The sequence below is a fragment of the Octopus bimaculoides genome, chromosome 9, assembly GCF_046866305.1.
Source record: "Octopus bimaculoides isolate indiv1 chromosome 9, ASM4686630v1, whole genome shotgun sequence".
Classification (NCBI taxonomy): domain Eukaryota; kingdom Metazoa; phylum Mollusca; class Cephalopoda; order Octopoda; family Octopodidae; genus Octopus; species Octopus bimaculoides.
In genome coordinates, this window is record NC_142936.1 from 24,736,378 (window position 1) to 24,759,043 (window position 22,666).

General features: G+C 36.5%; 1 protein-coding gene and 1 non-coding gene across 3 annotated transcripts in view; one reads left to right on the top strand and one right to left on the bottom strand.

Moving 5' to 3' along the window:
- The window catches only part of LOC106884216 (propionyl-CoA carboxylase alpha chain, mitochondrial), an 82,151-nt gene extending 69,969 nt beyond the window's left edge, over positions 1-12,182 (bottom strand). For both annotated transcript variants that reach the window (XM_014935468.3, XM_089357291.1), the window contains exon 1: positions 11,980-12,182. In XM_014935468.3, coding sequence (XP_014790954.1) covers positions 11,980-12,129 — 150 coding nt within the window. In that variant the 5' untranslated portion in view covers positions 12,130-12,182. The remainder of the gene's footprint in view (positions 1-11,979) is intronic.
- Positions 12,183-12,404: 222 nt separating this feature from the next.
- Trnas-aga (transfer RNA serine (anticodon AGA)) lies at positions 12,405-12,486 on the top strand. Its single transcript has one exon. It is a non-coding gene; the product is annotated as a tRNA-Ser (tRNA).
- Positions 12,487-22,666: the final 10,180 nt, after the last annotated feature.

Here is a 22,666-nt window from a genome sequence, read left to right on the forward strand (position 1 = left end):
AAAAATGATAGAAGCCTTTTTTGAAAAAAAAAATTTATATAAGTATGTATATATATATGTGTATATATAGGTATGTATATATATATGTATGTATATATATGTGTATATATATGTATATATATGTGTGTATGTGTGTGTGTATATATATATATATATGTGTGTATGTTGTGTGTATATATATATATATATATATATATATATATATATATATATATATATATACAAGGGGCAACACCCTGAAACTAGTCTAGTCTGCAGATGCCAAACCAGCAAGGGGAAGCTGCTGACCTCCCCTGTTCGAAGGTTATAAAGGACACAGGTTTCGTGTGTCACATAGCTAGCTAGAGGCGATGGCTTCTTGGAGCTAATTCACGGCAGCTTTCGTCCTAATTTTGGGACTGCCATGTTGGCTTGGCGATAACTATTAATTTCCAGTACCGCTGCCGTAGTCTCCTTTAGAGAGACTTAGAAATATTAATAACTCTATTTCTGAAAACCAGTGGATAGATTCCACTGAAATTAGATAAATAACCTTCGAACAGACAGTCAGTAGCGCCGCCTGGCTGGAGCTTGGCTGCTCTGCATTGACAAGGGGCAACACCCTGAAACTAGTCTAGTCTGCAGATGCCAAACCAGCAAGGGGAAGTTGCTGACCTCCCCTGTTTGAAGGTTATAAAGGACACAGGTTTTGTGTGTCACATAGCTAGCTAGAGGCGATGGCTTCTTGGAGCTAATTCACGGCAGCTTTCGTCCTAATTTTAGGACTGCCATGTTGGCTTGGCGATAACTATTAATTTCCAGTACCGCTGCTGTAGTCTCCTTTAGAGAGACTTAGAAATATTAATAACTCTATTATACAGTTCTATATTTAGGAGATGAGGAATTATTTACATTATTTACATTATCTACATTTGACGGATATTCGTCCTCATCTTGTTTGTTGTTAAAACAACGTTTCGGCTGATATACCCTCCAGCCTTCGTCAGGTGTCTTGGGGAAATTTCGAACCTGGGTTCTCATTCCTATCGATGTTACTATTATTATTATTATTATTATATTATTATTATTATTATTAATCAGGTCGCTGCCGTGAATCGAACTCGGAACCTTGGGGTTAGTAGCCCGCGCTCTTAACCACTACGCCATATGCCCGTGGGCAATTATGGGTGAATTTTAAGGCTTATAAATCTATTATTTTTCTATCCTTCCTCAATACCGGTTCCCATATGCTATTCATATCTGCACTCGGTCTGCTTAGGAGGTTGTTGTGTCCTAGCATATGTGCTGCTTCTTTTAGTTTTCTTATTTTCCAGTGTTGTTCCCTGTCTATTATTTTAACTTCATCCCACAGGGGGAGGTGGTTTCCATTTTTCCATACATGATCAGCTATACCCGATTTATCGATATCTCCTCGTGTCACAGCTTTGCGATGTTCTTCTACCCTTATTTTGAGGGGGCGACATGTTTCGCCTTTGTATAACCTACCACAGCTGCATGGGATGGAGTACACGCAGTTTTTGGTCATATTCTCTTCTGTTGGTGGTTTTACCCGAAGGAGATATTTGCGAAGTGTTGTATTGCTCTTGAATACTGCCCTGATGTCATATGGGCCACATATCTTTTGTATCTTTTCGGAGAGGCCTTTCACATAGGGTAGACAGACTGTAGACAGTTTATTGGTTTCGTCCTCTCTTTTCTTCATAATTGGAGTAGATAATATGTTCTTGGGGTAGTTGTTTCTTAATAGATTGTTACTGAGCTTGATCATTTCCTCGTGGTGGGTATCACGATCGCTACTTATATTCTTTGCTCAGTGTTTTAGGCACTGAGCAATTCCTCTCTTTACACTGTATGGATGGTGGGAATTGAAGTTAAGGTATCGTCCAGTGAAGGTTGGCTTGCGATATACGGATGTCCTGAATCCATACTCGGTGCGTGTTATTAATACGTCCAGGAATGCCAGCTGATTGTTCTGTTCCTTTTCCATGGTGAACTGTATGGATGGATTTATTGAGTTCACATGATCTAGCAGCATTTGGACATCTTGCTGGTGGGGCCAGAGAATAAAGGTGTCATCAACGTATCGCAGCCATAGGGTTGGTTTTAGTGGTGTTGATCCTAAAGCCAAATTCTCGAAGTATTCCATGTATATATTGGCTATTATCGGTGATAATGGCGAACCCATAGCTAAACCATCTTTTTGTCGATATATATCAGTGTCCATACTGAAGTAGGTAGTTTCTACACAGAAAGTCAACATTTCCATCAAGTTTGTTATTGGTATACTAGTGCGTTCTTTTAGATGGGTGTCTGTCACTAGTTTTTCTTGAATCACTGATAGTGCTTCACCAGTTGGGACTTTGGTGAATAGACTTATCACATCTAGACTCACCATCTGGTTGGATTCAATGGGAATATCCTTGATCAATTCTGTGAAGTGGATGGAATTCTTCACGTATGATGTTGACTTTCCTGCTAATGGACTGATTATATCCACCAAGAAGCGGCTCAGTGGATGACATGCTGAACCCCTACAACTCACTATAGGTCTTAGTGGAATACCTTCCTTGTGAATCTTAGGGAGACCGTACATGTGTGGTAGTTTACTGTAGTGTTGAGTCAGCTGTCTGTACTTCATTGGTGTGAAGTGATCCTTGTTCTTGATCAAGATCTGTGACAACTTCCTCTCTGTTTTCAGAGTTGGGTCTTTCTTTACTCTACTGTAGCTACCATCACTTATAAGACTTGCCAATTTTTCGGAGTAGTCAGACTTGTTCATCACCACTGTAGCATTTCCCTTGTCCGCTGGGAGAACTATGATGGAATTGTCTCCTTGTAGCCTTTTGATAGCGAACTTTTCTTCCTTAGTGATGTTTGGTTTGGGAAGTTTCGCTTTCTCCAGTACCTGTCTCACCTTCCACCTTAGTTCATCTCCCTGAGCTTTCGGTATCTTTACCGCTATCTCTTCAATAGGGGCTATTATGTCCAAGTATGGAATGCGCTTGATGGTTGTCGCAAAGTTGAGACCTTTGTTCAGTACGGCTTCTTCGGAGTCTTCCAGACGTCGGCTACTTACATTAATCACTGCTTTCACAGGTGGGTGATGGACTTCAGTCTTCATTCTCCGACCTTTGAGTTTCATAAACTTCTTAATCTGGCGTGTCTTCACCGTTTCAAATTCTTTCATGTACGATTTTCCTAGATCTTGTTGGATTCTCTTTCTGTCGTCATCTCAAGTTATTTTTCTAAGTAAAGAAGATAGCCTCTCTTTGATTTCGTTATTTAGTTGATGTTTTTTCCAACGGTTGTAATGGATCCTCTCACGGACGAGGGCATGTCCTGCCCTTTCCGCTACTCTTCTAGCTTTATATGAATCCACTGGTGGTATTAGCTTTGAGTCTCTACATCTACACAGGAAAGTTAGATGGTTTGAAAGACGAGCTAGTTTTTGATGGAGTTTTTCTATGTGTCTCCAATGAAGTCTAATGTCGGCTCCGTACCGATTAGATAATACAGTTCTATATTTAAGAGATGAGGAATTATTTACATTATTTACATTATCTACATTTGACGGATATTCGTCCTTATCTTGTTTGTTGTTAACACAACGTTTCGGCTGATATACCCTCCAGCCTTCGTCAGGTGTCTTGGGGAAATTTCGAACCTGGGTTCTCATTCCTATCGATGTTACTATTATTATTATTATTATTATATTATTATTATTATTATTAATCAGGTCGCTGCCGTGAATCGAACTCGGAACCTTGGGGTTAGTAGCCCGCGCTGTTAACCACTACGCCATATGCCCGTGGGCAATTATGGGGTGAATTTTAAGGCTTATAAATCTATTATTTTTCTATCCTTCCTCAATACCGGTTCCCATATGCTATTCATATCTGCACTCGGTCTGCTTAGGAGGTTGTTGTGTCCTAGCATATGTGCTGCTTCTTTTAGTTTTCGTATTTTCCAGTGTTGTTCCCTGTCTATTATTTTAACTTCATCCCACAGGGGGAGGTGGGTTCCATTTTTCCATACATGATCAGCTATACCAGATTTATCGATATCTCCTCGTGTCACAGCTTTGCGATGTTCTTCTACCCTTATTTTGAGGGGGCGACATGTTTCGCCTTTGTATAACCTACCACAGCTGCATGGGATGGAGTACACGCAGTTTTTGGTCATATTCTCTTCTGTTGGTGGTTTTACCCAAAGGAGATATTTGCGAAGTGTTGTATTGCTCTTGAATATGAATATGAAACTCAAAGGTCGGAGAATGAAGACTGAAGTCCATCACCCACCTGTGAAAGCAGTGATTAATGTAAGTAGCCGACGTCTGGAAGACTCCGAAGAAGCCGTACTGAACAAAGGTCTCAACTTTGCGACAACCATCAAGCGCATTCCATACTTGGACATAATAGCCCCTATTGAAGAGATAGCGGTAAAGATACCGAAAGCTCAGGGAGATGAACTAAGGTGGAAGGTGAGACAGGTACTGGAGAAAGCGAAACTTCCCAAACCAAACATCACTAAGGAAGAAAAGTTCGCTATCAAAAGGCTACAAGGAGACAATTCCATCATAGTTCTCCCAGCAGACAAGGGAAATGCTACAGTGGTGATGAACAAGTCTGACTACTCCGAAAAATTGGCAAGTCTTATAAGTGATGGTAGCTACAGTAGAGTAAAGAAAGACCCAACTCTGAAAACAGAGAGGAAGTTGTCACAGATCTTGATCAAGAACAAGGATCACTTCACACCAATGAAGTACAGACAGCTGACTCAACACTACAGTAAACTACCACACATGTACGGTCTCCCTAAGATTCACAAGGAAGGTATTCCACTAAGACCTATAGTGAGCTTTAGGGGTTCAGCATGTCATCCACTGAGCCGCTTCTTGGTGGATATAATCAGTCCATTAGCAGGAAAGTCAACATCATACGTGAAGAATTCCATCCACTTCACAGAATTGATCAAGGATACTCCCATTGAATCCAACCAGATGGTGAGTCTAGATGTGATAAGTCTATTCACCAAAGTCCCAACTGGTGAAGCACTATCGGTGATTCAAGAAAAACTAGTGACAGACACCCATCTAAAAGAACGCACTAGTATACCAATAACAAACTTGATGGAAATGTTGACTTTCTGTGTAGAAACTACCTACTTCAGTATGGACACTGATATATATCGACAAAAAGATGGTTTAGCTATGGGTTCGCCATTATCACCGATAATAGCCAATATATACATGGAATACTTCGAGAATTTGGCTTTAGGATCAACACCACTAAAACCAACCCTATGGCTGCGATACGTTGATGACACCTTTATTCTCTGGCCCCACCAGCAAGATGTCCAAATGCTGCTAGATCATGTGAACTCAATAAATCCATCCATACAGTTCACCATGGAAAAGGAACAGAACAATCAGCTGGCATTCCTGGACGTATTAATAACACGCACCGAGTATGGATTCAGGACATCCGTATATCGCAAGCCAACCTTCACTGGACGATACCTTAACTTCAATTCCCACCATCCATACAGTGTAAAGAGAGGAATTGCTCAGTGCCTAAAACACTGAGCAAAGAATATAAGTAGCGATCGTGATACCCACCACGAGGAAATGATCAAGCTCAGTAACAATCTATTAAGAAACAACTACCCCAAGAACATATTATCTACTCCAATTATGAAGAAAAGAGAGGATGAAACCAATAAACTGTCTACAGTCTGTCTACCCTATGTGAAAGGCCTCTCCGAAAAGATACAAAAGATATGTGGCCCATATGACATCAGGGCAGTATTCAAGAGCAATACAACACTTCGCAAATATCTCCTTCGGGTAAAACCACCAACAGAAGAGAATATGACCAAAAACTGTGTGTACTCCATCCCATGCAGCTGTGGTAGGTTATACAAAGGCGAAACATGTCGCCCCCTCAAAATAAGGGTAGAAGAACATCGCAAAGCTGTGACACGAGGAGATATCGATAAATCGGGTATAGCTGATCATGTATGGAAAAATGGAAACCACCTCCCCCTGTGGGATGAAGTTAAAATAATAGACAGGGAACAACACTGGAAAATACGAAAACTAAAAGAAGCAGCACATATGCTAGGACACAACAACCTCCTAAGCAGACCGAGTGCAGATATGAATAGCATATGGGAACCGGTATTGAGGAAGGATAGAAAAATAATAGATTTATAAGCCTTAAAATTCACCCCATAATTGCCCACGGGCATATGGCGTAGTGGTTAACAGCGCGGGCTACTAACCCCAAGGTTCCGAGTTCGATTCACGGCAGCAACCTGATTAATAATAATAATAATAATATAATAATAATAATAGTAACATCGATAGGAATGAGAACCCAGGTTCGAAATTTCCCCAAGACACCTGACGAAGGCTGGAGGGTATATCAGCCGAAACGTTGTGTTAACAACAAACAAGATGAGGACGAATATCCGTCAAATGTAGATAATGTAAATAATGTAAACTCTATTATATATATATATATATATATATATATATATATATATATATATATACACACACGAGGGGTGTATGAAAAGTTTTGAGCCTAACCTAGAAACGGAGCTGCTAGGTAGCTGAAACAATTTTTTCTGGTAAGTACAATCTTTTCGGAGTATTCTTGCTCATTTTCATGATTCTGATATTTTAATTATTTTTGTTGCAGATTTTTTAATAAACAAGTGTCGAGGTTACAAGGAAAATGGAGAAAACTGAGTATCGTGCTGTCATAAAGTACCTTCATTTGAAAGGCATGACTCCATCAGAAATCCATGAAGATATGGTGAGAACCTTAACAAACAATGCTCCTTCATATGCAACAGTCAAATGCTGGGTAAATGAATTCCAGCAGGGCAGGGAGAGTGTGAAAGATGATCCCACATCAAGAAGACCTCCAACTGCAACCACCAAGGACAACATTGACCTTGCTCTTGGTATGATAATGCAAGATCGTTGAATATCATGTCGTCAGATAGCCGAGAGACTGGGCATCTCAACTGAAGTGCAAACAACATTGTGACAAAAGAACTTGGGTTCTCAAAGGTTTCTGCAAGGTGGGTCCCTCGCCTTTTGACTCCTGAACAGAAACGCACCAGGTGCACTTTGTCCATGAGCAATCTGGAACTGTTTGAAGCCAATAAAGAGAATTTTCTTGCTTGTTTCATTACTATGGACGATAGTTGGGTTCATCACTACCAGCCTGAAACCAAAGAACAATCAAAGTAGTGGAAGCACACATCTCCTACCCCAAAGAAGGCCAGGGTCATTCCTTCAGCTGGCAAGGTCATGGCATCAGATTTTTGGGATTCTCAAGGTGTCTTGCTGATCGATTACCTTGAAAAGGGTCACACCATGACAGGGCTGTGTTATTCTCAGCTAGAGAGTTATAGAGAGTGCATACCGATGTAAACATTGGCAGAAACATACCTTTAGTTCATATAAGTGATATCATTATATATAATTTAAACATTAATTTTCTTCTTACATTTCACATTCACTAGATATTTCTTTTTCCAAAACTTTAGGGTTTTATTTAATTTACATATCGTTATATACTTCTCGTTTATCTGTTTTTTTTTCTTTTCTTTCCTTTACCCCTCCTCTTTCTATAGGCTGCCTTTGATGGTATATCCTCTAAAGTTAAAGTTTTTTAAAACAAAAACTTAATAGCATTCAGTTAATCACTATACATATCCATCATATTCTGTTAAAATGTTTTATTGACGAGTTTCATTTCTTCATTTCCCTGAAGAGAAGATTACATTGTTTTACACCATTTTATTCCTTTGGAATAATACCAGTGATATCTTCAAAACGTGTGTCGGAAGTAAAAGAATTTGAATAACACCTGCGTTTAACTTCATTCATATATATATATATATATATATATATATATATATATATATATATATATATATATATATATATATATATATATATACACACACATACACACACACTTGAATATGCACATACAGATATTGAAAAATGTTATAACTTTCAGTGCTGGCTTTCTTTAGAAAATCCATAGGAATTTGAAGGTGGGCTGAAAAGTTCATAGGCTGACTATGAAACAGTGATGCAAGAGCTGTGAAATCTTGCATGAATTAATTTCAACTCTTCTTATTAAGAACTGCATTGTTTCATTGCAGGTAAACTGACATCTGGCTATTCAAAGACTTCAAAAGTAACTAATAGTGACTTCTCTTGAAAATGGACAAAATTTGGCATCATGGTGTTATCAAGTATCTGCAGAAAAAGGGTTTAGTCTCCAAAGATATTCATGTTGACATCATTGCTACATTAAGGGATGACACTCCAACTTTGTCAACAGTGCAAAAGTGGATAATTGAATTTAGAAAGGAAAGAAAGAGTCTTGAAGATGATCCAAGGTCTAGGCGTCATGCAGCTTCCACCACATTGCTCATGTTCACCACATGGTGTTGGATGACAGGTGATTAAAGTATAAATCAAATAGCCAATGCTATTAGAATATTCTGTGAGAGAGTTGAAACTACTCTGCAAAATGAATCTGGCATAACAAAGGTTTCTGCTCCGTGGGTGCCATGTCTTCCAACACCTGATCAATAGCTCACCAGGTTGATCACATCACAAGAAAATCTGACATTTTCAGGCAGATCCAGCTGGTTTCCTTGAATGTTTCCCAACCCAGAATGAGTGATGGGTTCATCATTTGAGCCAAAGACAGAGAGACAATCCATGCAGCAGAAACACCCCTCCTCAAAATTTGAAAAATCCGTCCTGAGGGTCCGGGGGAGGGGGTAAAAAAAACCCATATATTTTCAGAAATTTTTCACAGAAAGCTTTCCCACATCATTTTGAAGGGCACAGTGAAAAAAAGATTGAAAAATCCTCGTCAAAACAGAGAAAATGCAACTTATGTGGGTGACCTATTCCAGACCTCCGCCAAGTTCATTTTCCAATTAAAGTTCTAGATTCGATTTCATGAGCCTCAAATTAAAAACAAATCTTATCGCAGACCGTCATATTGATAATGATTGAGGACTACGTTACCACTACATCATTTTCTTTATTTACACACACAAACTCGCGCGCACACTAAAGGTGTTCTTATACAATAGAGTCAGAAATTATCTAGTTCGCCAAGAATAGTAATTTCTTTGGTTAAATAAAAAAAAAATTATGTCCTCCATCCGCCTTTCTCTAATTTTTCAATTTTTTTCCCCAAAACAATGTTTTAAATATTTAAGAATACGATTCTTAACACGAATTATAAGAAAATAAGAAACAAAAATTAAAACATGCACATTTGAAGAAGCTACAATTTTTGACGCAGTTGATAGTTTTCAACTTTACAAAATATATCTCGGATCTTTTTTAAAACGGGGGCCACATTTTTCATTAACGAAACACTTTGAAACTTGGAACACTGGTAGAATGTGTCATATAAAACATCTTTTTCTCTTAGTCTTCTTAAAAAAAAAAAGAAATCCATAAATTATTCCATGTTAAAGTTGTCGTATTTCTGTAATTTCAACCAATCACTGACGTCCATTCAGCCGATATACATTAAGTGCCGACTACATAAACAAACGATTCTGAAACAATTAACCCTAACCCTAACTCTAACCCGAACCCTAACCCTTGGGTTAGGGTTAGGGTTAAAACAAATTTAAAATGAAAAAAGCAAATAAAACGAAGGTATGGAGATTAAATACGCTTTACATCGCTTAATCAGCCAAGGAATAAATGTAAACAACTGAATACTTGTCAGTGATTGGTTGAAATTATCGAAATATGACAATTTTTTACATGAAATAAATTCGAATACAAAAATATTTTTCTGTTCTATAACACAAAATAGATAAGTATACGAAGTTTGAAAGTCTTTCGGTACCAAAAACACTACGTAAAACATTAATGAAAAATGTGGCCCCCGTTTTAAAAAAGATCCTATATCTCCAAAATTTCAATCAAAAATATAAATTTTCAGAAAACCACGAGGGAACGAAATCGAGGGAGCATCAAACTATAGTTATGCTCAATATAACTTGTATAACAGCTACGGTTGCACATACATAATACACTTAAAGTTATACAGACAGAAATGCACTTTAACTTTTAGTTATGTAATCAATAGCACGTGCAGTTCTAAGTAAATAGCGGAGTTGTTCAAAATGTATATCTGACACTACATGCAAGAACATTATTATTATGTTGTAGTCGTTATGTCAGCCTTTCGAGTAAATGTATGACAAAATGCGTCCCAGCTGTTGTCTTAGGCGTTTTAGGCGGTCCTTTCATCTACTACATATTGCAACCAACCCTGCTTCATATCACAAATAAAAAAAAATATCGGTAGAGATGGATTATATGTAATCTGAACCTTTCCCCCCCCCCCCTTATTTATTAATTTCTTTTACGGAATCCCACGTTTTAGGCTATGGAGATTCCGATTCTGAAAAAAAAAATTTTGAAAAATTTCAATCCTCCCCCCCACCAAGCAGGCTATTTACATGCTAGAAATAACAGCCAAATCTCACAAAACTAGTGTTAGGGTTAGGGTCAGGGTTAGGGTTAGGGTTACGGTTAGGGTTAGGGTTCGAGTTAGGGTTAGGTTTACCCTGTGGATCTATATAAAAACCGGAGGGGGGGGGGGAATCGAAATTTTGAAATTGAGATTTTTGAAAATTTTTTTCCAGAATCGGATTCTCCATGGTCTGAAACATAGGATTCCGTAAAAAAAAAAAATTTTAAAGGGGGGGGGGTATACCCAGATTACATATACTCCATCTCCACCATATCTAACTGAAATTACTGGTATTTTAGATTTGTGTCATGTCCACGGAAACCGATATTAAACGTTTATGTTGTAGTTTTAGCTACTCTGCTGAACGTTCCGAGTTCAAACTTCGCCCAGGTTATTGCTTCCATCAGTATTTATTTATCGACTCCCTTTGGGGTTGGTAAAGTATCAGCTGGGCACTTGAATCGATGTAAGAGACTTACCCCACTTTCAAAACTATTAGAATTGTGCCAAAAATTAGAAAGTGTCATTATTAATGCAGCGAGCGAGTAGAACTTGGTGCATCAGACAAAATGCATAGTGACATTTCTTCTGGCTGTACGTTTTGAGTTCCAATGCCGCTGAGGTTAACTTTGCCTTTCATCCTTACGGAGTCGATAAAATAAGTACCAGCTAAACAGTGGGATCGATGCAATCGCGAAACCCTTCCTCTTAAAATTGCTGTCCTTGTGTCAAAATTTGAAACTAGTAATATTATTTTACACTATACAAAGTTTGATTTTAACATTAAAGGTTAAATTCACTATCTCTTAGCTACCCTTATGGACGAAGGTAACGAATACGCACACCCGGTTGTTAGGGTTACGGTTTAAGGTTAGAGTTAAGGTCAGGGTTAGGCCGAAAACGGGTGGTTTACGTATTCTTTACCTCCGCCCATTTATGTATTTCTTTCACAGAGTACACAGTAAATTAAAGATGAGGTAGTATGAAAAACGTAAAGTAACATCGATACTGGCAATATTTGAATTTCGGAGCTTTTTTTTTTTAATATGCGAACCGACGAGGGACCATCTACGTAGACAATTGCTCGACCTGCTAAACATCACAGCTAAATTCTCTCAAATTACACCCCTAGTCTTAGAATCATAGGTTTGCATAAAAAGGATCGACGTGGTATCGACCTTATCGTTGAACTTGTTTTAAGTATAGTTTGTTTAAAATATGACAAGTGAGTGTCATTGAAGGTAAATAGAGACACATCATAACACGTGATAAATTGTAATAAAGTTTCTACTTTAAAATATCTTAAGGTACAAAATAAACTGCATAAAACATCGCAAAAGTGATAATGTTCAACGTCCCGCACATATATGTGTATGTGTGTGCGTTTGTGTATATACTTATGTGTTTGCATGTGTGTGTTCTCACTTACCTGCTTGGCATATTTGGATTGCGACAAAGAACTGCGATGAAATAACCAAGGACGTAAATTTAATACCGCTAAACGATGAGAAGATGACAAATGAAGAGATCCAGACGAAGACAACGAAGTCCGGCTAAATAAGTTAATTAAACAAGCCATGTTCAGGCCGAGCTTTAATTCTTCTCTCACAGCAACTCACTCCGGTTGACGTTAAGTCGTAAATATTCAGAGAGAAAGTATTAAATATTGAAACAGTATACTTTCGAACTAATATGTCTTTCTACCGGAAAAAGCAGAGCATTTCGATTATCTCCACTATTTATGATTTACTCATTAATAAAGATTTCATGCTGTTTATAAATAATTTTTAGCGCTTGCACTAACATTCAACATTCAACATCCAGAATAAGTAATTCGCACCTTCGTGTACGGTTGTCGTCGTGGCCGAGTGGTTAAGGCGATGGACTAGAAATCCATTGGGGTCTCCCCGCATAGGTTCGAATCCTATCGGCGACGATTACGTATTTTGCATTTTTTTTCTTTCTATAAGTGCAAAAGAATGTACTTTAACAAAATCATTCATTTTTCTATTCTTTTACTTGTATTAATCATTTCACTGTGGCCATGCTGGAGCACCGCCTTTAGTTGAATGAAACGACCCCAGGACTTCTTTGTAAGCCTAGCACTTATTGTATTTCCCTCGCTTGCCGAACCGCTATGTTACACGGACATAAACACACAAACATCGGTTGTCCAAGTGATGGTGGGGAGACAAGCACAAACAAAGACACACCTACGTAAATAAATACATAAATATATATGTATACGTATAAGATATAATAGGCGTAGGAGTGGCTGTGTGGTAAGTAGCTTGCTTGCGAACCACATGATTCCAGGTTCAGTGGCACCTTGGGCAAGTGTCTTCTACTATAGCCTCGGGCCGACCAAAGCCTTGTGAGTGGATTTGGGTGGATTTGGTAGACGGAAACTGAAAGAAGCCCGTCGTATATATATGTGTGTGTGTGTGTGTGTGTATGTTTGTCTGTGTTTGTCCCTCCAACATCCGATGCTGGTGTGTTTACGTCCCGTAACTTAGCGGTTCGGCAAAAGAGACCGATAGAATAAGTACTAGGCATAATCCTGGGGTCGATTTTCTCGACTAAAGGCGGTGCTCCAGCATGGCCACAGTCAAATGACTAAAACAAGTAAAAGAGTAAAGAGTATACGACAAAGCTTCTTTCAGTTTCCATCTACCAAATTCACTCACAAGGCTTCGATCGGCCTGAGGCCATAGTAGAAGACACTTGCGGGAATGAACCTGGAACCATGTCTTTATCTCCACACTTTTTCTTTTATTCTCTTCTTCCCAGTATGACTGCGGCCATACTGGGACACCACCTTGAAGGGTTTAGTTGACCAAATTGACCCCACTACTTGTTTTTTTGTTGTTTTTTTTAGTCTGGTACTTATCCTAATAGTCTCTTATGCTGAACCAGTAAATTACGCTGACGTAAACAAACCAGCACCTATTGTCAAGAAGTGGCGTCTCACACACACACACACACACACACACACACACAAATATGATCTTTATTCTTTTATTCTTTTACTTGTTTCAGTCATTCTGACTGCGGCCATGCTGGAGCACTGCCTTTTGTCGAATGCTTAGGGTACAAACACAATGGTGGGGGTACAAACACAATGGTGGGGGTACAAACATATATATAAAACTGAGAATCTGTACCTGTCTGTTGTCCGTCTGAATGTGTGCATCACTAAAATTCGAGAACTACCCAACTGATTTCATTCAAATTTTATACATGCTTTACTTAGAATCCATGCAGTGTCATGAGCCCCCCAAAAATTTAAAACTTCTTGCCTAATGCGAGCCTGGAGCAATCTCTTATCTCTTACACTATTTCAGTATTACGTGTCAGAAGTGTAGCAATAACATCTCTATTGTAATGTGACATAATACTTTTAGTTTAATACTTTCAGAATTAATACTGAAACTATTAAAAGTGAAACAGCTATCTCACATATATACAAGCATACAAATATATATATAAGCATGTATATATGTGTATATATGTATGCATATATATATGTGTATATATTTAGATGTATATGGATAGATGTATATGTATATATATAGATGTATATATAGAGACTTATATGCATATATATGTATATATATAGATCTACATGTATATATATATCTATATGTATAGATGTATGTAGATCTATATATATACATATATATGCATATAAATCTCTCATATACATATACATCTATCCATATACATCTATCCATATACATCTATATATACATATATATACATATATATATATATGTACACACACACACATATATATACACATAAATATATGTATATATACATCAATATATATACATGCATACATACATAAATATATACTTCTTCCCTTTCCCGAGCGTCCAGTAACACAATCTGTATCACGTCCTCACTTTGTTGTTTTTTGTTATTGTTTTTTGTCTTCTTTCTTTTTTGAACTCATATATATATGAGTTAAATAATTTCAAAATGATTCGGCTCAACCAATGAGTACTTATTACCACACAGCCACTCCTACGCATATATATATATATATATATATATATATATATATATATATATATATATATATATATATATATATATATATATATATATATATATATACATATATATATATACATATATATATATATACATATATATATATGTATATATATATATATATATATATATATATATATATATATATACATACATATATATATATATATATATATATATATACATACATATATATATATATATATATACATATATATATATATATATATATATATATATATATATATATATATATATATATATATATATATATATATATATATATATATATATATATATATATATATATATATATATATATATATATATATATATATATATATATATATATATATATATATATATATATATATATATATATATATATATATATATATATGTATATATATATATATATATATATATGTATGTATATATATATATATATATATATATATGTATGTATATATATATATATATATATATATATATATATATATATATATATACATATATATATATGTATATATATATATATGTATATATATATATGTATATATATATATATATATATATATATATATATATATATATATATATATATATATAGGCGTAGGAGTGGCTGTGTGGTAAGTAGCTTGCTTACCAACCACATGGTCCCGGGTTCAGTCCCACTGCGTGGCATCTTGGGCAAGTGTCTTCTACTATAGCCTCGGGCCGACCAATGCCTTGTGAGTAGATTTGGTAGACGGAAACTGAAAGAAGCCTGTCGTATATATGTATATATATATGTATGTGTGTATGTGTTTGTATGTCTGTGTTTGTCCCCCCAACATCGCTTGACAACCGATGCTGGTGTGTTTATGTCCCCGTAACTTAGCGGTTCGGCAAAAGAGACCGAAAGAATAAGTACTAGGCTTCCAAAGAATAAGTCCTGGGGTCGATTTGCTCGACTGGAGCACCGCCACAGTCAAAAGACTGAAACAAGTAAAAGAGTAAAAGAGATATATATATAAGCAATGTTAATTCTCTAAATGAAGTATTAAAAGTAACTGCACGATAAAGTGAAGTGTGGCTGACCCCTAGGGGTGGATGTTACTGTTGCTTTAGCCCCAGAAGGACATATATATATATATATATATATATATATATATATATATATGTGTGTGTGTGTATATATATGTGTATATGTGGATCTTTGTGATTTGACGGGCAACACTTGTTTTCTTAACGAAACACTTTCAAACTTGGGACACTGGTAGAATGTGTCATACAAAACAACTTTTTCTCTTAGCCTTCTTAACAAAATATTGTACATCGCAAGTTATCTCATGTTAAAGTTGTCGTATTTCTGTGAATTTTGGTTATCATAAAATGTATTTTCCATGTTTTAATGAAACAACTGTGACTACAGAATCAAAAGTATAAATGCCAGCCTTTGTTTTATGTACACACACACACAGATTCTCCCCTGAGAAATTTTTCACGGTAATTTGTTACCTAAAATATAATTGGGGGGGGGGGGGGGCACAATGACGAGATATTGCAACATCCTTAATTTTAAGAAGAAATATATTTTTTTTACAAATGTTCACAACCTTAATCAGCCTAGTAAATGACCTTCTCAAAATGCATTTAAAATATTATAGCATAATCTGAACACTATTTCAGAAAATTATCACCGTTCTTTTTGAGCATATAAAAGACAAATTTAGCTGGGGCAAAACGAGCCACCCAAGATGAGGTAAATTTGTCTCTTCAAAACTCCAGAGTAACATTTGAAAACAGACACATACACATCAATACGCACCCTTAGTCATCAGAAGGACCTGAAATGCAGCAAAAAAAAAAAAAAAAATATATAAGCTAAATGAAAGAGGATCAGGGAAAATGGAACATGATATGAAATTAATGAAACTCAACATAACTTATTCTCTATAGTTTCTTCACAATCTGCTGGAGTGACTCTCTTCCCAATATATTTATGAACCATGTTGTTAAAGAGAAGAAATTATTGAAATTAGTCAATGCTCAAAATTAGACATTAGTTCGCAAAAAATTTGATTTGGAATCCAACAAAGGAAAGAATGTTGATTGTTAAACACCAAAGATTATTCAATTATATTATTCTTTTCTACTCTAGGCACAAGGCCCGACATTTTTTGTAGGGAGAGGCTTCCAGTACGCAACTGGTACTTAATTTATCGATCCCGAAAGGATGAAAAGCAAAGACGACCTCGGCGGAATTGGAACTCAGAACATAAAGACAAACGAAATACCGTTAAGCTTTTCGCCCGGCTTGCTAACGATTCTGCCAGCTCGCCGCCTTAAAGCAAAGTCGACCTCGGCGGAATTTGAACTCAGAAAGTAAAGACAGGCGAAATACCGCTAAGCATTTCGCCCGGCGTGCTAATGATTCTGCCAGCTCACCGACTATTCAATTCAATTATATTATTATTACCAACCTCAATTACACTCGGATTGCACAGAAAAGAACACTGGAATCTGTTGGGATTTTGATAAACTGAATTTATTCTTTTCGTATACACAATAAATAAATAAATAATATTGTTACTACGAATGTCAAAACGCCGATGGAGTTTTTGTTCATGGTGTAGCAGCAGATAATCTGCTGTTAATTGCTTGCTGGCTACTGATTTCTAATGGCGTAAGGTCCTCCAACTGTTCATGACCTTTGTGTAGTCAGCTGCTGTCCACCATCTCTGTTGGCCAACTCCTACAGTGTCTGTCAATGCTCTCTGTCTAGCAGTTAGATGTATTGATATTTACACCAGTCGGTAGGCTCAGAAGGAAATGCGCCCCCCAAAAAAGATTGTTGCTGGAGGCTATACGACGCGAAGTCATGATTAGCTAGATTTTGTCAATCACTTGGATAATATTCTAGCAACTCGTGATATCAGGCGATTGACAAATACTCCCGCTCCAAGGACAAAGTTGAGGAAAAATTTCTTGAAAAAAAGTACCCGTCACCTGACTATGTTCCAAACACTCTCAACTTCAACAAGTTCCAAACCTGACTATGTACCAAACGCTCTCATCTTCAACAAGTAGAACAACTATGCTGACCAGTTTTTACTCGTGAAGATGATGCAACAGTACAAAATGACGAGGCAATAAAGCAATATAATGATTTTAAACAGGTAGGGAGAAAATAACGAGAAATCAGAAATTACTAATTTTACTCCGGTTATTAATTTTGCTACCTCTCTCACTAATTTTCACATCTATACATTTACAATAATGTTTGTACGTACCTACTTGGCAAAGAATTCTTTCATTACTATGTCATTGAGTGAGTCTAATAAGACCTGAATATATTGTAAGTTGTCTCTTGTGCTTATCAATGTAATATCTGTATAATAATCTGCTTGTTCGTTCGCCCTTTATACTTTAGTTAGAGATGTGGAGATGAAGTAAAAGTGAGAGAAAGAAGGGGAAAAGTGAGTAGAGAAGAAGTGAGGAAGAAGTATAATAAGGCCAAATGTGTCACGTAGTTAGTTGAAGGGAGAAGCGAAGAGCGAGAAAAAGACGGTGAGAGAAAAGAAGGAAAGAGAAGTGTTAACTACGTGCTGTAGGGTGGAGAGGGAAAGGTAAAGAGAAGATATGTTTAGGATACAATATTTAGCAAACGGTGATGTTCCGGTGGTGAGGTTAAAGAAAGGCAGATAGAGATGAACAGGGGAGGCAGTTACAGTGTGAGAGAGAGAGAGAGCGTTTGTATTGTCAGAGTAGAGATACAAGAAAAAGTAGATATAAACAAAAAGCTGGACAGAAATGAAATGAAACGAGCTCTGTTATTGAAAACTATAGTGATGATGATGATGATAATGGTGGTGGTGGTGTATTGATAGTGAAAGGAATTTTTTGTTTCATTGTACTAAATCTTTGATATTATTAAACCTCTGAGCGAGATAAAAACAGTAGCAGTACGGAATCGTAACATATAATTGCCAACCAAGTGTGACGTCCTATACAGGACAGTTCCCCTCGCAAATACAGAATGTGTGTCGTTCGCCAGCTGGAGGAGATGTCTTCCTGAGACTAGAAACGTCAGTGTGGAATAGGGACACCACACTTGATTGGCAATTATGTTACGATTTAATATTATTGTTCTACCTCTTCCTTCACACTTTAGTTTGTTAGAGAGGAGTGAGAGGAATGTGAAAGTGAGTGAAAGAGAGCAGATAACCAGCCGATGCGTTATGTTGTCACTCATGTGATTAGTGAAAGTGAGAGGTGAAGAAAAAGAGAAATGTTAAAGACATGAAGAGGAGAATTACATACATAGTTATTTATTTATGGTGTGTGTGCTGGAGCACCACCGTGACTTTCCGTCTTTATACTGTGCTCTCTTCACGTTCCTTGCATGGCTCTTCTCCTCCACCTGATATAGTCCAATCAAGAGTTTTGATGTCACATCTGGTGTATAAGAGAATTTGACATCGCTGCCCTAAACTGTGTCTCATTTCGAGCCATTGGTTCGTCTGGTATCGTGGAGAGGAAAGCGTCGAGTTTTGTTTTGAAGACCTCTATATCCATGTCTTGCAGGTCTCTCAAAAGTTTATTGAAGAGGTAGAGAGAAAAAGAGAGATTTAAAGTACCTAGCAGAGGGAAATTTTAAAATCACACATATTATTGTGACTAGAAGTGAAATAACAGCAGAATAAAAAAAAAAAAAGATTAAAAAAAATAATACAAATCATCCTGTCTTTCTTAAGTAGCTGCTCTTAATCTTTTTCTTTCTGTGGGTTCCACTAGTAAATAATACTCTTCTAATTTACTTATTAATGCTCACTACATTAAATATTTAGTTCTTTATTGCCCACAGGGGGATAAACATAGATAGACAAAGGGATTGAGTCGATTAAATCGATTCCAGAGCGTAACTGGTACTTATTTAATCGACCCCGAAAGGATGAAAGGCAAAGTCGACCTCGGCGGAATTTGAACTCGGAACGTAATGGCAGACGAAATACCACTCGACTATCCGTCACAATTACCTATGAGAAAGCCACACAAACTGTCACGCATTGATGTGGTTAGTGAAACTAAGGTCTCAAGTAATAAAAATAAGTCAAAGAAAAAGCCCGCTCCCAAGAAAAACCCTGCCCTAAACTTAAGACCTTATCTTCCTTCACAGTACGCGAAATTATATGCAAGTCTGAAAAAACTTTTTTTATGTATATCTATGATTTCTTGTCCTTCGTCCCGTTACATACAACTACATTTTCACTACTAAACCAATCTCACAAGGTGTGTGTAATCTCTGATCAGCGGACTTTCGGGATAGCTATATCAATTTATTGTTATATTCCGGAAGAGTCATTCCTCCCACCCCAAATAAATACACGCACTAACGTATACTAATTTACTATTACTGAACTAATTATTGTACATAATTTCGGTGGCATAACATCATTACTAAGAAAACGATAATCTAGTAAATAAAATTCTGCAAGAGACTATTTTCAATCTTCACCGGTTTCACTTTCTCTCCCCTTTATCTTTTTTCCTTCTCGTTGTTTTTATTTGTAATCTTTTCGTTGTTTTATCTTCAAATATTCTACTTTTCTGTCTCGATAATAGTTAATTAAGAAATACCTGTGATTTAATTCGTAGATATCTAGTAGTGTTTCTACTTTTATATCTTTCTAAATACCTTTATCTTTTTTATACAAGTAAGCCACTTAATAGATAACATAAATAGATGATCGGGGGAATAGCCTACTGATGTGACATGTACTTTAAATACCTGACATACAAAGGTTTCAAAATGTAAAATAACACATCTGATTCATTTGCGCATGCGTCTAATTTACCATTCATTTTCTTTTTCAAAGCGTTCCGGCTGTGACCATCCAGTCTTTTAACAGCGTTCTAACTATAACACCCTACATTTCAAATGTCACTATTCCATTTTTATTGCCTTCGAATTATGATTCAGTTTTTACGAGCATTCCAACTATGACCACTATATATTTTGAATGTGTATAAGAGAATTTGACATCGCTGCCCTAAACTGTGTCTCATTTCGAGCCATTGGTTCGTCTGATATCGTGGAGAGGAAAGCGTCGAGTTTTGTTTTGAAGACCTCTATATCCATGTCTTGCAGGTCTCTCAAAAGTTTTTTTGAAGGACACCTTGGATGTCTGGTGTACATTATAACTGAAAAATGGAATGCCTTTGATTATAAATCGGCTAGGTTAGAGATAACTGGATGTGTGTGTGTATTGGATTCTTAGCTAGGAATCGAAATCGTAGTTTAGATTTTTCTACCAGATCCTTTCCTTTGTTCTTGACATTAACTCTTAGAAAATTGTGAGGGTCAACTGTCAAACTTAGATAAGTTTCATTGTTTAAGTGAACATTATTGGATTAAATACAGGTTAACATAAATAAGCTAATTTACTTCCCAATGTTCTCTGGCCTACATTCATCTTCCAACATGTATAAATACGAACCCCTTTGGAGTATGAGGGAACAGTTTTCCCTATCGGACGCTGCATGTATTTCACTTTCTCACAAGTAACCTCTTCTTAACATCTGCAACAAAAGCAGTTACCAAAGGCGTGCAAGTTTTTTCCCCTCTGACCTCTGTAAAACAGCCAACTACTTACAGCCTTTTATAGTGACCCTAACATTAAATTCACAGGAAAATACAATCTGTAACAAATAACTTATGACCAAACTGTGTATATATATATATAATGTACTGTTCCATGATAGAAAATTCAGCAAAAAACATACTCCATCTGGTAAGAGGTATATATTATTTATTTAAAGGACACAATACATGTCTTTTACAGTTTCATCTATTGGGAAATATCTCAAATATATTCATCAGACACAGACCACATATCATAATGAACTAAAAACATTAAATAAGAGAAGAAATGCGAAAAAAACTGAGAAGGCAGCATACAGAAAATGTAGAATGTTAAAAAAAACAAACCAAAAACAAATTAAAATGTGAAAAGTAAAAAGGTTAAAGAGTTATCTTCCTTAGACTTTAAATCATAAGGCTGGAAAGATATCAACAAGTTAGTCAGGAATAGGTGGAATTTTTCAATTCTTCAAAATATATTTATACATACACTTGCAATTGCTGGAAATTTCAGACCTAAAGTTCAGTAGAAAGCTAGGGATCTTAGATCTGAACAGGATCTGCACTCTATCAGCTAAACAAAGCCTACATTTATTCAATCCATTAACATAAGGTATGGATTTCTCAATTATTTTCTTCTGAATCACATGTGGTGTTTCATTATCTTTCAAACTCCATATGTAGCTAGTCAACTTAGTAGCTTTGCTTTTGTCCTTATGCTGGAAGGAGGCTATGTGATTAGCATAGCAATTTTTAAATTCTTCTTCACATAATCAAATATAGGTCTTCTTATCTGTTGTATATCATTGATTGCATATACTTGAGGTGCTTTATTTGTTCACCGGTTCGCTGCAGTAAATTGCCTGAAGGATATCTCCCTCATTGCACTGAATGTTAAAACACCTGAAAGTCTTAGATACTATATATAGTCATAGACTGGCAATTCAGTCTGTCCCTGGTTTGATTCAGGTATGTGATGTTGATAAGCCACAAAAATGGTGAAATATTGATGTCCATCACTTCTAAATGGGATCTGGGGTGCATTGTCTCACCTGCCTGTGACTTTCAGGTGTTTTAACACCCAGTGTTGAGAGGGAGTCATCAAATGCTTTGTTGTAGCAAATTAGTAAACAAGCAAAATACATTCATTGAGAACAAGCAGTTTGATAATGTTTACAACACTAGCATTGCTTTTAATTCATTACTGATGCCATGAATGGTCGATGAGCTGGTGATGAGAGAACCACCACCACAACAACAGCAACAGCAGTGACAACAATGACCAATGAGCTGGTGATGACGATAACAACAACAGCAACAGCATCCCAACTACAACAATAACAGCATCAACGACAACCACAGTGACAACATCAATCGTGACAGAAGAAAGAAACAGAAGAGTAAACACTGAGTCTATGTTACTATGGAGAAA